Source organism: Ranitomeya variabilis, chromosome 7, assembly GCF_051348905.1.
Source record: "Ranitomeya variabilis isolate aRanVar5 chromosome 7, aRanVar5.hap1, whole genome shotgun sequence".
NCBI lineage: Eukaryota > Metazoa > Chordata > Amphibia > Anura > Dendrobatidae > Ranitomeya > Ranitomeya variabilis.
In genome coordinates, this window is record NC_135238.1 from 90,113,336 (window position 1) to 90,127,697 (window position 14,362).

General features: G+C 43.0%; 1 protein-coding gene across 4 annotated transcripts in view; it reads left to right on the top strand.

The window, feature by feature from the left end:
- LOC143786141 (double zinc ribbon and ankyrin repeat-containing protein 1-like) overlaps positions 1-13,241 on the top strand; it is a 115,675-nt gene extending 102,434 nt beyond the window's left edge. For all 4 annotated transcript variants that reach the window (XM_077275401.1, XM_077275398.1, XM_077275399.1 and 1 more), the window contains 2 exons: positions 1,994-2,068; positions 12,939-13,241. In XM_077275401.1, the coding sequence (XP_077131516.1) occupies positions 1,994-2,068; positions 12,939-13,104 (241 nt within the window). In that variant the 3' untranslated portion in view covers positions 13,105-13,241. The remainder of the gene's footprint in view (positions 1-1,993; positions 2,069-12,938) is intronic.
- Positions 13,242-14,362: the final 1,121 nt, after the last annotated feature.

Genomic DNA, 14,362 nt, shown 5'->3' on the forward strand with positions numbered 1-14,362 from the left:
ACAAGGAACTACTGAAAAGCAGTAGATGCATTATTAATGGGCAAAAAGTGCACCATATTATCCACTATGAAGCTGCCTGGCAATGGAAACCTGCTATTTGTTTGCACTTTCCTAGACATAAATACAGTGGTTGATCGGGGGCATCTTTTTATAATATTCCGCTAGTGACCAGCCCATAAGCCTCTTCATTGATTTGGTTTTTTTTATTATTTCTTGCCCTCCTTGTCACAAATTATACCCCATATTCAGTTATCAAATGTGTTATTTTAGTGGCAGAACTACAGTGGTGCTGGAAAGTTTGTGAATCTTTTAGAACTTTTCATACTTTTGCATAAATTTGACCTAAAATTACAGCAAAGTTTCATACAAGACATAAAGGTAGATAAACAGAACAAATCAGTCACATGCATCAAAGGTATTAGATGTTGTATTTTTTGTATTGAGGGAAATTATCCAGTATCCCACCTCTGAGTGATAACAGGACATGAACCTTTGCTTTCAGTATCTGACCCCTTATTCAGTAATAACCACATGAAAATGTTTTCGTTGTTTATTGGTCCTGCACATCAGCTTGGAGGAATTTTAGCCCATTTCTCGCTACAAAACAGCTTCACCTCTGTTATGTTGGTGGGCTTTCTCACATGAATTGCTCACTTCAGGTCCTTCCACAATATTTCTATAGGATTACTGTCAGGACTTTTACTTGGCCATTCCAAAACTGTAGCTTTATTCTTCTTTAGCCATTCTTTTGTCCTGTGTTCTTCAGGTCATTGACATGCTGAGTAACCAACGTTCTGCTGAAATTCAGCTCATGGACCGATGTCCAGACATTTTACTTTAGAATTGGCTGGTATAAAATTCAGGATTCATTGTTCCATCAATGATGAGAAGCTGTCCTGGCCCAGATACAGCAAAAAGACCCAAACGATGATACTACCACTGTAGTGTTTCACAGATGGTAGAAGGGTTTTATGCTGTAATGTATTGTTCCAAATACAACTCTTCTCATTTAAACTAAAAAAAGCTCTATTTTAGTTCTAATCCATCCACAGAACGCTGTCCCAGTAGTCTTCTGGCTTGTCCAGGTCATCTTACGTAAACTACAAACAGGCGGCAGTGTTCCTTTTGGAGAGCAGCGGCTGTCTACTTCCAGTCCTGACATGCACACCATTGTTTTACAATGTGCAAGGAAAGTTGTCTCCTGCAACCACAGGAGATATGATTCTTAAAACTTGACGTTTATTTATCATCATGTTAAAAAGCACAGATATGCAGATATGAGCAATCCCAGTGCAAGGAATGAATCCTACATGTTTCAGCCTACTCGGTTTTAATCATGGATTACATCTTAGAGTGACACACAGCCACACAATCAAAAGTAAAACTTTTGCTTCGGCAGTAACGAAAAAATGTTTTTCAATTAAAGGTTTTATCAATTACAATACCCCAGGAGTTGTTTACTTAATAGAGTGCTTGGCTTGCAATATTCAATATGTAGGCTGTACCGTAGGTCCACTGAAAAAAACGCATAAGGAGACATTTATCTGATACTGTGAACCCAGAGGCATTAAATGTCTCTTCTGTTGCTAAACATTTCATCACTTGTCACAACCGAGATACAAAACATTTCAAATTTTTGATCCAAAAAAAAGAGAAGAAAAAAGCGGTTTGCACTCACCAGGCCCAACGATAAAAATTAGTCTTTATTAGAAAATGTGCGGTGAAGTCAGGGAGAACGTGCCGAATGTAGGATGACAGCTGTTTCGCGCAGTCTGCGCTTCCACTTATGTCATACTTGTGGTCTCCAGCATCTGATATATTCAGCAAATCATTGTGGTTTCCACTAGCAAAAGGGGCCACAAAATTATTTTATATTCCAATAAAATGTTCTCATTTTTTATCTTATGTATCCCATTTTACTAAGTAAAATTGTATTATATCTTTGTACAACTTATCATTGTACCCAAGTGAAATATCTCATTTCTCCTTGCAGAAACCGTAACACCGCTCTACATGAGGCTGTCCTACTTGGGTTGGAAGGGAAGAAATGCATCGAAGTATTACTGGGGTAAAGATTGTTATTACAGTTCTAAAGAGCAATCTTTAAACGAAGTCTGTAAGTTCAAAATGGCTGTTCAAACCAAGCACAGGTGCTCAGTGCACTCTTGTCATGGCTAAGTAGTTCAGTGCACTTTCTTACCTCTTTATTTTCCCATCTGTCTTCTCTTCTCTAACTTTTGTCAAGCCAGACCTGTCCATCAAAGAAGAGGTGGGCAAAGATAGATGTGGGTGCACTGAATGGTTGGTCACACAAAGGGTGCACCAAGTATTTGTGCTTGATTTGAGCAGCCACCTTGTGTTAACAGATTCCTTTTACACTAGGACAGAAATCTTCAGGAATAGAATCCACCGTGACATTCTCATAGGTGTACATGTAGTTTTTGCTGCTGACCTTCCCCAGTACAGTTGGTAAACTCTGCAGTATATGTACACTGCTCAAAAAAATGAAGGGAACACTTAAACAACAGAATATAACTCCAAGTAAATCAAACTTCTGTGAAATCAAACTGTCCACTTAGCAAGCAACACTGTTTGACAATCAATTTCACATGCTGTTGTGCAAATGGAATAGACAACAGATGGAAATTATTGGCAATTATCAAGACACACTCAATAAAGGAGTGGATCTGTAGGTGGGGACCACAGACCACATCTCAGTACCAATGCTTTCTGCCTGATGTTTTGGTCACTTTTGAATGTTGGTTGTGCTTTCACACTCGTGGTAGCATGAGACGGACTCACACAAGTGGCTCAGGTAGTGCAGCTCATCCAGGATGACACATCATTGCGAGCTGTGGCAAGAAGGTTTGCTGTGTCTGTCTGCTTAGGGTCCAGAGGCTGGATGCGCTAGCAGGAGACAGGCCAGTACACCAGGAGATGTGGAGGGGGCCGTAGGAGGGCCACAACCCAGCAGCAGCACCGCTACCTCAGCCATTGTGCAAGGAGGAACAGGAGGAGCACTGCCAGAGCCCTGCAAAATGGCCTCCAGCAGGCCACAAATGTGCATGTGTCTGCACAAACGGTTAGAAACCGACTCCATGAGGATGGTCTGAGTGCCCGAGGTCTACAGATGGGGGTTGTGCTCACAGCCAAATACCGTGCAGGACGATTAGCATTTGCCACAGAACACCAGGATTGGCAAATTTGCCACTGGCGCCCTTTGCTCTTCGCAGATGAAAGCAGGTTCACACTGAGCAAATGTGACAGAGTCTGGAGACGCCGTGGAGAGCGATCTGCTGCCTGCAACATCCTTCAGCATGACCGATTTGTCAGTGGGTCAGTAATGGTGTGGTGTGGCATTTCTTTGGAGGGCCGCACAGCCCTCCGTGTGCTCGCCAGAGGTAGCCTGACTGCCATTAGGTACCGAGATGAGATCCTCGGACCCCTTGTGAGACCATATGCTTCATATGCTTGTGTGGTTGGCCCTGGGTTCCTCCTAATGCAGGACAATGCCAGACCTCATGTGGCTGGAGTGTGTCAGCAGTTCCTGCAAGGTGAAGACATTAAAGCTATGGACTGGCCCGCCCGTTCCTCAGACCTGAATCCAATTTGAATTCTGGAGGGCATTCTAAGGGATGCTATGCTGGAGTATCTGAAGAGGAATAACCTCATGACCCAATATCAACATGGGTTTACTAGAGACCATTCCTGTCAGACTAATCTGATCAATTTCTATGAAAAGGTAAGTTCCGGACTGGACCAAGGAACCCAGTGGACGTAGTGTATATGGACTTTTCAAAAGCTTTTGATACGGTGCCACACAAAAGGTTGATACATAAAATGAGAATAATAGGGATAGGGGAAAATATGTGTAAGTGGGTTAAGAGCTGGCTCAGGGATAGGAAACAAAGGGTTGTTATTAATGGAGCACACTCGGACTGGGTCGCGGTTAGCAGTGGGGTACCACAGGGGTCAGTATTGGGCCCTCTTCTTTTTAACATATTTATTAATGACCTTGAAGGGGGCATACAGAGTAGAATTTCAATATTTGCAGATTACGCTAAACTCTGCAGGGTAATCAATACAGAGGAGAACAATTTTATATTACAGGATGATTTATGTAAACTAGAAGCTTGGGCTGATAAATGGCAAATGAGCTTTAATGGGGATAAATGTAAGGTCATGCACTAGTAATAAGATGTATAACTATGTGCTTAATTCTAAAACTCTGGGCAAAACCGTCAATGAAAAAGACCTGGGAGTATGGGTGGATGACAAACTCACATTTAGTGGCCAGTGTCAGGCAGCTGCTACAAAGGCAAATAATATAATGGGATGCATTAAAAGAGGAATAGATGCTCATGAGGAGAACATAATTTTACCTCTATACAAGTCACTAGTTCGACCACACTTAGAATACTGTGTACAGTTCTGGTGTCTGGTCTATAAGAAAGACATAGCTGAACTAGAGCGGGAGCAGAGAAGAGCGACCAAGGTTATTAGAGGACTGGGGGGTCTGCAATACCAAGATAGGTTATTACACTTGGGGCTATTTAGTTTGGAAAAACGAAGGCTAAGGGGTGATCTTATTTTAATGTATAAATATATGAGAGGACAGTACAGAGACCTTTCTGATGATCTTTTTAATCATAGACCTGAGACAGGGACAAGGGGATATCCTCTACGTCTGGAGGAAAGAAGGTTTAAGCATAATAACAGACACGGATTCTTTACTGTAAGAGCAGTGAGACTATGGAACTCTCTGCCGTATGATGTTGTAATGAGTGATTCATTACTTAAATTTAAGAGGGGACTGGATGCCTTTCTTGAAAAGTATAATGTTACAGGTTATATATACTAGATTCCTTGATAGAGTGTTGATCCAGGTAACTAGTTTGATTGCCGTATGTGGAGTCGGGAAGGAATTTTTTTCCCCAATGTGTAGCTTACTCTTTGCCACATGTTTTTTTTTTGTGCCTATTTCTGGATCAACATGTTAGGGCATGTTAGGTTAGGCTAGGGGTTGAACTAGATGGACTTAAAGTCTTCCTTCAACCTTAATAACTATGTTACATCTGGGACATCATGTCTCGCACCATCCACCATCCACCAACGTCACGTTGCACCACAGATTGTCCAGGAGTTGGTGGATGCTTTAATCCGGGTCTGGGAGGAGATCCCTCAGGAGATAGGCGGGGATAGGCGGGCAGATGAAGAAGGACGCCACTCCTTCGAAACACGTCGGCTTTTGGTCTCTGCGCTGCCCCGTACTATTTGTGTGACGTCACACGCTGATCCTCGTGCCAGCTATTCCCCCTTCCCGCTCGTATCCAGGGACGCCACCGGCCGGGGCTCTCCCTGGCTGTACGCAGCTTCCGCAATCGCTGGCCTGCATTGCGATTCACGACATCTGCCCGCCTATCCCCCCGCAAGTATTCCACACGCCGGATCCTCCTTCTTTGACTGGTCTGCACTTACCACGCTACATGGCGTTACATCTCCTGTAGGTGAGTCTTTTACTACGAACGGCATTATCAGTGCTCCGGTTTGGTTTGCGAACGGCATTATCAGTGCTCCGGTTTGGTTTGGTTTGGTTTGAGTGGGGTCGCCCCGCTATAGGTGGGGTTGTGCAGGCTAGCATAGTACGTATAGTTTTGTGTCTTCCATCACAACAGTTTTCCACGTCTATTATTCCATCTTTTATACCCTTTCAGCGCGGATTCAATTGTTTTATAAGATAGTAGACATATTGTATTAGCCCCTAGGACAGTACATAGGCATGCAATTGTGTGCAATAGACAAGCAAAAAGCTATAGTGCAAAGATGCCCAGGATAAACAACTCCCAGCATTTATAGTTGTGACAAAATGATAGCGATGAAATGTCTGGTGACAGAGGTAAGTACAGTGGGGAAAATCAGTATTTGATTTTGAAAGTTTTTCCCACCTACAAAGAATGGAGAGATATGTAATTTTTGTTGTAGGTAAACTTCAACTGTGAGAGACAAAATCCAGAAAATCACATTGTATGATTTTTATATCATTAATATGAATTAGTCATATTGCATGAAATAAGTATTTGATACAATAGATAAACACAACTTAATATTTGGTACAGAAACCTTTGTTTGCAATTACAGAGGTCAGACGTTTCCTGTAGTTCTTGACTAAGTTTGCACACACTGCAGCAGGGATTTGGCCCACGTCTCCATACAGATCTTCGCCAGATCTTTCAGCTTTCGGGGCTGTCACTGGGCAACATTGAGTTTCAGCTCCCTCCAAAGATTTTCTATTGAGTTCAGGTTTGGAGACTGGTTTGACCTCTCCAGCACCTTGAAATACTTCTTACAGAGCCATTCTTTAGTTGCCCTGTTTGTGTGTTTCAGATCATTGTCATGCTGGAAGACCCAGCCACGACCCGTCTTCAGTGCTCTTACTGAGGGAAGTAGGTTGATGGCCAAAATCCCACGATACATGACCCTATCCATTCTCCCTTCAGTATGGTTCAGTCGTCCTGTCCCCTTTGAAGAAAAGCACCCCAAAAAGTATGTTGTTTCCCCCACCATGCTTCATGGTTGTGATGGTGTTCTTAGGGTTGTACTCATCCTTCTTCCTTCAAACATGGCGAGTGGAGTTCATACCAAAAAGTTCTATTTTGCTTTCATCTGACCACATGACCTTCTCCCATGCCTCCTCTGGATCATCCAGATGGTCATTGGTAAACTTCAAATGGGCCTGGACATGTGCTGGCATGAGTAGGGGGACTTCGCGTGCCCAGCAGAATTTTAATCCATAACAGCGTAGTGTGTTATTAATGGTAATGTTTGACACTGTGGTCCCAGCTCTCTTCAAGTCATTGACTAGGTCCTCCTGTGTTGTTCTGGGCTGATTCCTGACTTTTTTCAGAATCATCCATACCCCCCAGGTGAGATCTTGCATGGAGCCCCAGACCCGGAAGATTGACAGTAATCTTTTGTGTCTTTTATACAGGTAATGAGTTCAAACAGGTGCAATTAATACAGGTAATGAGTGCAGAGTAGGAGGGCTTCCTACAGAAAAACTAACAGGTCTGTGAGATCCAGAATTCTTGCTGGTTAGAAGGTGATCAAATACTTATTTCATGCAATAAAATGCAATTTAATTATTTAAAAGTCATACAATGCGATTTTCTGGTTTTAATTTTTAGATTCTGTCTCTCCCAGTTGAAGTGTACCTATGATAAAAGTTACAGACCACTCCATTCTTTGTAGGTAGAAAAACTTGCAAAATCAGCAAGTGTATCAAATACTTATTTTCCCCATTGTATATGCCTGAATAGGAGCCAGAAGTGGTTACACAGGGATGTGACCACCCCGACACGCGTTTCAGTGTCTGCCTTCATCAGGTAATGGGTGAAACGTTCTGGGGTGGGTGGATTCTTGTGTAACCCCTTCTAGCTCCCACTCGGGTACTTACCTCTGTCACCAGACATTTCATATATCAGTGACACAATTATATAGATTTCATGATATCCTTCTATATATGACATGATTAATTAGTTATATTTGGTAAAGCTGTATAAACATATTGTGATACCTAGGAGTCATTTCTTACTTTCTCTTTTTTACACTTATTGATCATTCATGTATTCTGATTTTATAATATACCTGTATACCTTACACTTGGAGTAGCTCTTGCTTTACTTTTGGTTGTTTTCCCTGCCTATGTGCACCAAATTCTTGATCAATTAAAATCTAATATATATTACACCATTATTATTGGCCTCTGTCGGTTTTCTCTTCGGTTTGGTTTCTTATGCAATATTCCTGATTTGCCTCTATATAGTCCAGCCCACCCATGCACCTGTACGAGGATATATCCACTGCTTAAAAAAATAGAGGGAACACTCAAAACAACTCAATGTAACTCCAAGTCAACCACACTTCTGTGAAATCAACCTGCCCATTTATGAAGCAACACTGATTGTGAATAAAATTCTCCTGCTGTTGAGGAAATGGAACAAACAACAGGTAGAAATTATAGTAAATTAGCAAGACAACCCCTATAAAGGAGTGGTTCTGCAGGGCACAGACCATTTCTCTGTTCTCATCCTTTTTGGCTGTTTTGGTCACTTTTGCATTTTGTCATTACTCTCAGCCCTAGAGGTACTGTACAGTTGCATGAGGCGGTGTCTACAACCCACATAAGTTGCTCAGGTAGTGAAGTTCATCCAGTATGGCACATCAATGCGAGCTGTGGCAAGAAGGGTAGCTGTGTCTGTGAGTCCAGTGTCCAAAGCATGGAGCAGATACCAGGAGACATGGAGGGGGCCTTAGAAGAGCAACAGCCCAGCAGTAGGACCGCTACCTCCTCCTTTGTGACAGGAAGAGCAGTGCCAGAGCCCTGCAAAATGACCTCCGGCAGGCCACCAACATCCACGTGTCTGCTCAAACTGTCAGATACAGACTCCATTAGAGTGGTATGAGGGCCAGACATCCACAAGTGGGTGTTGAGCTTACAACCCAACACCGTGCAGGGCGATTGGCATGCGCCAGCGAACACCAAGATTGTCATATTCAACATTGGCACCCTGTGCTCTTCACGGATGAGAGCAGGTTCACAGTGAGCAGATGTGACAGAGTCTGGGGATCCCGTGGAGAATTTTCTGCTGCCTGCAACATCCTCCAGCATGACCAGTTTGGCAGTGGGTCAGTAATGGTGTGGGAAGGCATTTCTTTGTATGCCCACACAGCCCTCCATGTGCTAACCAGAAGTACCCCAACTGCCATTAGGTACCAGGATGAGATCCCCAGACACACTGAGACCGTAGGCAGGTGAGGTGAAATGAGCCCTGGGTTCCTTCTGATGCATGGCAATGCTAGGCCTCATTTGGCTGAAATGTCAGCAGTTCCTGCATGATATAGGCATTGATGCTATGGACTGGCCAGCCCGATCCCCAGACCTGAATCCAATCGAGCACATCTGGGACATCATGTCTCATTCCATCCACCAACACCACGTTGCACCACAGACTATCCTGGAGTTGACTCTTGCTTAAATCCAGGTCTGGGAGGAGATCCCTTAGGAGAACATCCTCCACCTCTTCAGGAGCATACCCAGGTGCCATAGGGAGGTCTTACACACACTACTGAGCATCATTTCCTTGTCTTGAGGCATTTCAACTGAAGCTGGATCATCCTGTGATTTGATTTTCCACTTTGTTCTTGAGTATAATTTCAAATCCAGACCTACATGGGATATTAATTTTGATTTACATTGATCATTTTTATGTTTTATTGTTATCAGCTCATTCCATTATGTAATGAATAAAGATTTGCAACTGGAATATTTCATTCAGTGATATCTAGTATGTGGTATTTTAGTGTTCCCTGTGTGTGTGTCTATATATATATATATATATATATATATATATATATATATATATATATATATATATATATATATAGTACAGACCAAAAGTTTGGACACAACTTCTCATTTAATGGTTTTTCTGTATTTTCATGACTATGAAAATTGTCCATTCACACTGAAGGCATCAAAACTATGAGTTAACACATGTGGAATAATATACTTAACAGAAAAGTGTGAAACAACTGAAATTATGTATTATATTCTAGGTTCTTCAAAGTAGCCACCTTTTGCTTTGATGACTTCTTTGCACACTCTTGGCTTTCTCTTAATGAGCTTCAAGAGGTAGTCACTGGGAATGGTTTTTACTTCACAGGTGTGCCCTGTCAGGTTTAATAAGTGGGATTTCTTGCCTTGTAAATGGGGTTGGGACCATCAGTTGTGTTGTGCAGAAGTCTGGTGGATACACAGCTGATAGTCCTACTAAATAGACTGTTAGAATTAGTATTATGGCAAGAGAAAAGCAGCTAAGTAAAGAAAAACGAGTGGCCATCAGAAATGAAGGTCAGTCAGTCCGAAAAATTGGGAAAACTTTGAAAGTGTCCCCAAGTGCAGTGGCAAAAACCATCAAGCGCTACAAAGAAACTGGCTCACATGAGGACCGCCCCAGGAAAGGAAGACCAAGAGTCACCTCTGCTTCTGAGGATGTTTATCCGAGTCACAAGCCTCAGAAATCGCAAAGTTTATCCGAGTCACCAGCCTCAGAAATCTCAGGTTAACAGCAGCTCAGATTAGAGACCAGGTCAATGCCACTCAGAGTTCTAGCAGCAGACACATCTCTACAACAACTATTAAGAGGAGACTTTGTGCAGCAGGCCTTCATGGTAAAATAGCTGCTAGGAAACCACTGCTAAGGACAGGCAACAAGCAGAAGAGACTTGTTTGGGCTAAAGAACACAAGGAATGGACATTAGACCAGTGGAAATCTGTGCTTTGGTCTGATGAGTCTAAATTTGAGATCTTTGGTTCCAACCACCGTGTCTTTGTGCGACTCAGAAAAGGTGAACAGGTGGACTCTACATGCCTGGTTCCCACCGTGAAGCATGGAGGATGAGGTGTGATGGTGTGGCGGTGCTTTGTTGGTGACACTGTTGGGGATTTATTTAAAATTGAAGGCATACTGAACCAGCATGGCTACCACAGCATCTTGCAGCAGCATGTTATTCCATCCAGTTTGCGTTTAGTTGGACCATCATTTATTTTTCAACAGGACAATGACCTCGAACACACCTCCAGGCTGTGTAAGGGCTATTTGACCAAGAAGGAGAGTGATGGGGTGCTACGCCAGATGACCTGGCCTCCACAGTCACCAGACTTGAACTCAATCGAGATGGTTTGAGGTGAGCTGGACCGCAGAGTGAAGGCAAAAGGGCCAACAAGTGCGAAGCATCTCTGGGAACTCCTTCAAGATTGTTGGAAGACCATTCCCGGTGACAACCTCTTGAAGCTCATCAAGAGAATGCCAAGAGTGTTCAAAGCAGTCATCAAAGCAAAAGGTGGCTACTTTGAAGAACCTAGAATATAAGACATAATTTCAGTTGTGTCACACTTTTTTGTTAAGTATATAATTCCACATGTGTTAATTCACAGTTTTGATGCCTTCAGTGTGAATGTACAATTTTCATAGTCATGAAAATACAGAATAATCTTTAAATGAGAAGGTGTGTCCAAATTTTTGGTCTGTACTGTATATATTTATATTTATACACTGCTCAAAAAAATAAAGGGAACACTAAAATCCCACATCCTAGATATCACTGAATGAAATATTTCAGTTGCAAATCTTTATTCATTACATAGTGGAATGTGTTGAGAACAATAAAACATAAAAATGATCAATGTCAATCAAAATGAATATTCCATGGAGGTCTGAATTTGGAATGATACTCAAAAAAGTGGAAAATCAAATTACAGGCTTCAGTGGAAATGCCTCAAGACAAGGAAATGATGTTCTGTGTGTTGCCTCCACATGCCTATATGATCTCCCTACAACGCCTGGGCATGCTCCTGATGAGGCGGTGGATGGTCTCGTGAGGGATCTCTTCCCAGACTTGGACTAAAGCATCCGCCAACTCCAGGACAGTCTGTGGTGCAACGTGACGTTGGTGGATGGTGAAAGACATGATGTCCCTGATGTGTTCAATCGGATTCAGGTCTGGGGAACGGGCGGGCCAGTCCATAGCTTCATTGCCTTCATCTTGCAGGAACTGCTGACACGCTCCAGCCACATGAGGTCTGGCATTGTCCTGCATTAGGAAGAACCCAGGGCCAACCGCACCAGCATATGGTCTCACAAGGGGTCTGAGGATCTCATCTCGGTACCTAATGGCAGTCAGGCTACCTCTGGCGAGCACATGGAGGGCTGTGCGGCCCTCCAAAGAAATGTCACCCCACACCATTACTGACCCACTGCCAAACTGGTCATGCTGAAGGATGTTGCAGGCAGCAGATCACTCTCCATGGCGTCTCCAGGCTCTGTTACGTTTGTCACATGTGCTCAGTGTGAACCTGCTTTCATCTGTGAAGAGCACAGGGCGCCATTGGCGAATTTGCCAATCCTGGTGTTCTGTGGCAAATGCCAAGCATCCTGCACAGTGTTGGGCTGTGAGCACAACCCCCATCTGTTGACACCGGGCACTTAGACCATCCTCATGGAGTTGGTTTCTAACCGTTTATGCAGACACATGCACATTTGTGGCCTGCTGGAGGTCATTTTACAGGGCTCTGGCAGTGCTCCTCCTGTTCCTCCTTGCATAAAGGCTGAGGTAGCGGTCCTGATGCTGGGTTGTTGCCCTCCTACGACCCCCTCCACGTCTCCTGGTGTACTGGCCTGTCTCCTGGTAGCGCCTCCAGCCTCTGCACACTACGCTGAAAGACACAGCAAACCTTCTTGCCACAGCTCGCATTGATGTGCCATCCTGGATGATCTGCACTACCTGAGCCACTTGTGTGGGTTGTAGAGTCCGTCTCATGCTACCACAAGTGTGAAAGCACAACCAACATTCAAAAGTGACCAAAACATCAGTTAGAAAGCATTGGTATTGAGATGTGGTCTGTGGTCCCCACCTACAGATCCACTCCTTTATTGAGTGTGTCTTGATAATTGCCAAGAATTTCCATCTGTAGTCTATTCCATTTGCACAACAGCATGTGAAATTGACTGTCAAACAGTGTTGCTTCCTAAGTAGACAGTTTGATTTCACAGAAGTTTGACTTACTTAGAGTTATATTCTGTTGTTTCAGTGTTCTCTTTATTTTTTTGAGCAGTATATATGTATGACACACACAACCACACTTCTTCTTAAATACAGCTTGATTGTAGTCACCATGTATTGATGATATTTATATATGCATGTGTAGTGTAGTATTGCCCTTTATTGAGTTTTCCTAATCCATGTCATAGCCTTTTCAGACTTCCTGGATTTTCAAGGCTAGAGAAATGTATGCCCTTGTGATCTCCGATAATGTTTTCACATATGAAGTCTCCCATGATGTGTTGAGGAATCATTGCTACTGCATTTATTTTTTTCAGGTGCAATGCAAGTATTAAAAAGAAAAATGATAAAGGGATAACAGCCTATGACCTGGCCCTGAAGAGTGGAAATGACCAAATCTCCTCACTTTTTGCCTCCAAGTTGGGGCAAGGCATGTTGGACAAGCTCACCAAGCCAAAAACCATCAGTCTGGATGTGTTCTGATCAGAGATTTCAAATGAAAAACCCGTATACTCTTTTTCTAATCATGGTTATTTAATCCAGAAATGATCTGCCTGGATTCCATTTGATATGCATTTGGTGCCTTTCTATTCTGAATAAATCTGTGAAATGTGCTCTTACCTTGCTGCTGTGTGAGCTCCTTACTAATTCTTTGCTGGGAAAAGAGCTTGTGTCTTCAGAAGAACACCCCTACAGTAAGAGAAGCTGCCAGGCACTGATGTGGAACGGGTCACTTCCTCTTACGTCTTGGTCAATACACGCTTCAATGACCATTTGAAACTAATACATGAACCTTTATATCCTATGACTTTTCTACCCAATTTCCTTACTGGCTGCACTTCTCGTTAATTTAAAGCAAGAAGTCTCTAAACATAAAGGTCCAAATTCATCAAGAATGACGTTTTACATGCCAGTGAAGAGTGGAGTGGCGTGTGCGCCTACTAATGAATTCAATGCATCTTTCAACTGCCGTGCACCACCACAAGGAACATATATTTCTGATGTAATTTATGCCACTTTTGTGGCATGAATTATAATGAATTTGTTATCTGCTCCCAATCAGGTTCCCTTCCAGGTAAAGATCTGACCACTTTTGAAAATGTTGCTGAAGCTAGCCAAGATAGGCAGAAAACCACCAAAGTCAGTATTATTTTGTTTAACTACGAGGTTAGGCAATCCCTGCATGTGTTGCGTCTGTTGAACAGCCAAGAAACATGCAGCCGAGGTACTCGCACATAGTGTTCGAGCACGCCGAAGTCACTCAGTGACACCTTATCCGAGCACGTTCACTCATCACTAGCTTCTACCTAGACACGCGTATAGAGAGAGAACTGTTAGTCATTGGCAGCAGGTGGAGAGGCTCTCGGGGACACAGCTATCATGGAGATTAGTTGAACTGGTCCATGTCGGCTTCTCCCCATTGACTGGCACAAGCTTTTAGGCCATGTGCACACGTTCAGTATTTTTCGCGTTTTTTTCGCGTTTTTTCGCTATAAAAACGTGATAAAAACGCAAAAAAAAGCTTACATATGCCTCCTATTATTTACAGTGTATTCCGCATTTCTTGTGCAAATGTTGCATTTTTTTCCACGAAAAAATCGCATAGCGGAAAAAAAAGCAACATGTTCATTAAAAATGTGGAATTGCGGGGATTCCGCACACCTAGGAGTGCATTGATCTGTATACTTTCCGCACGGGGCTGTGCACACCATGCGGGAAGTAAGCAGATTATGTGCGGTTG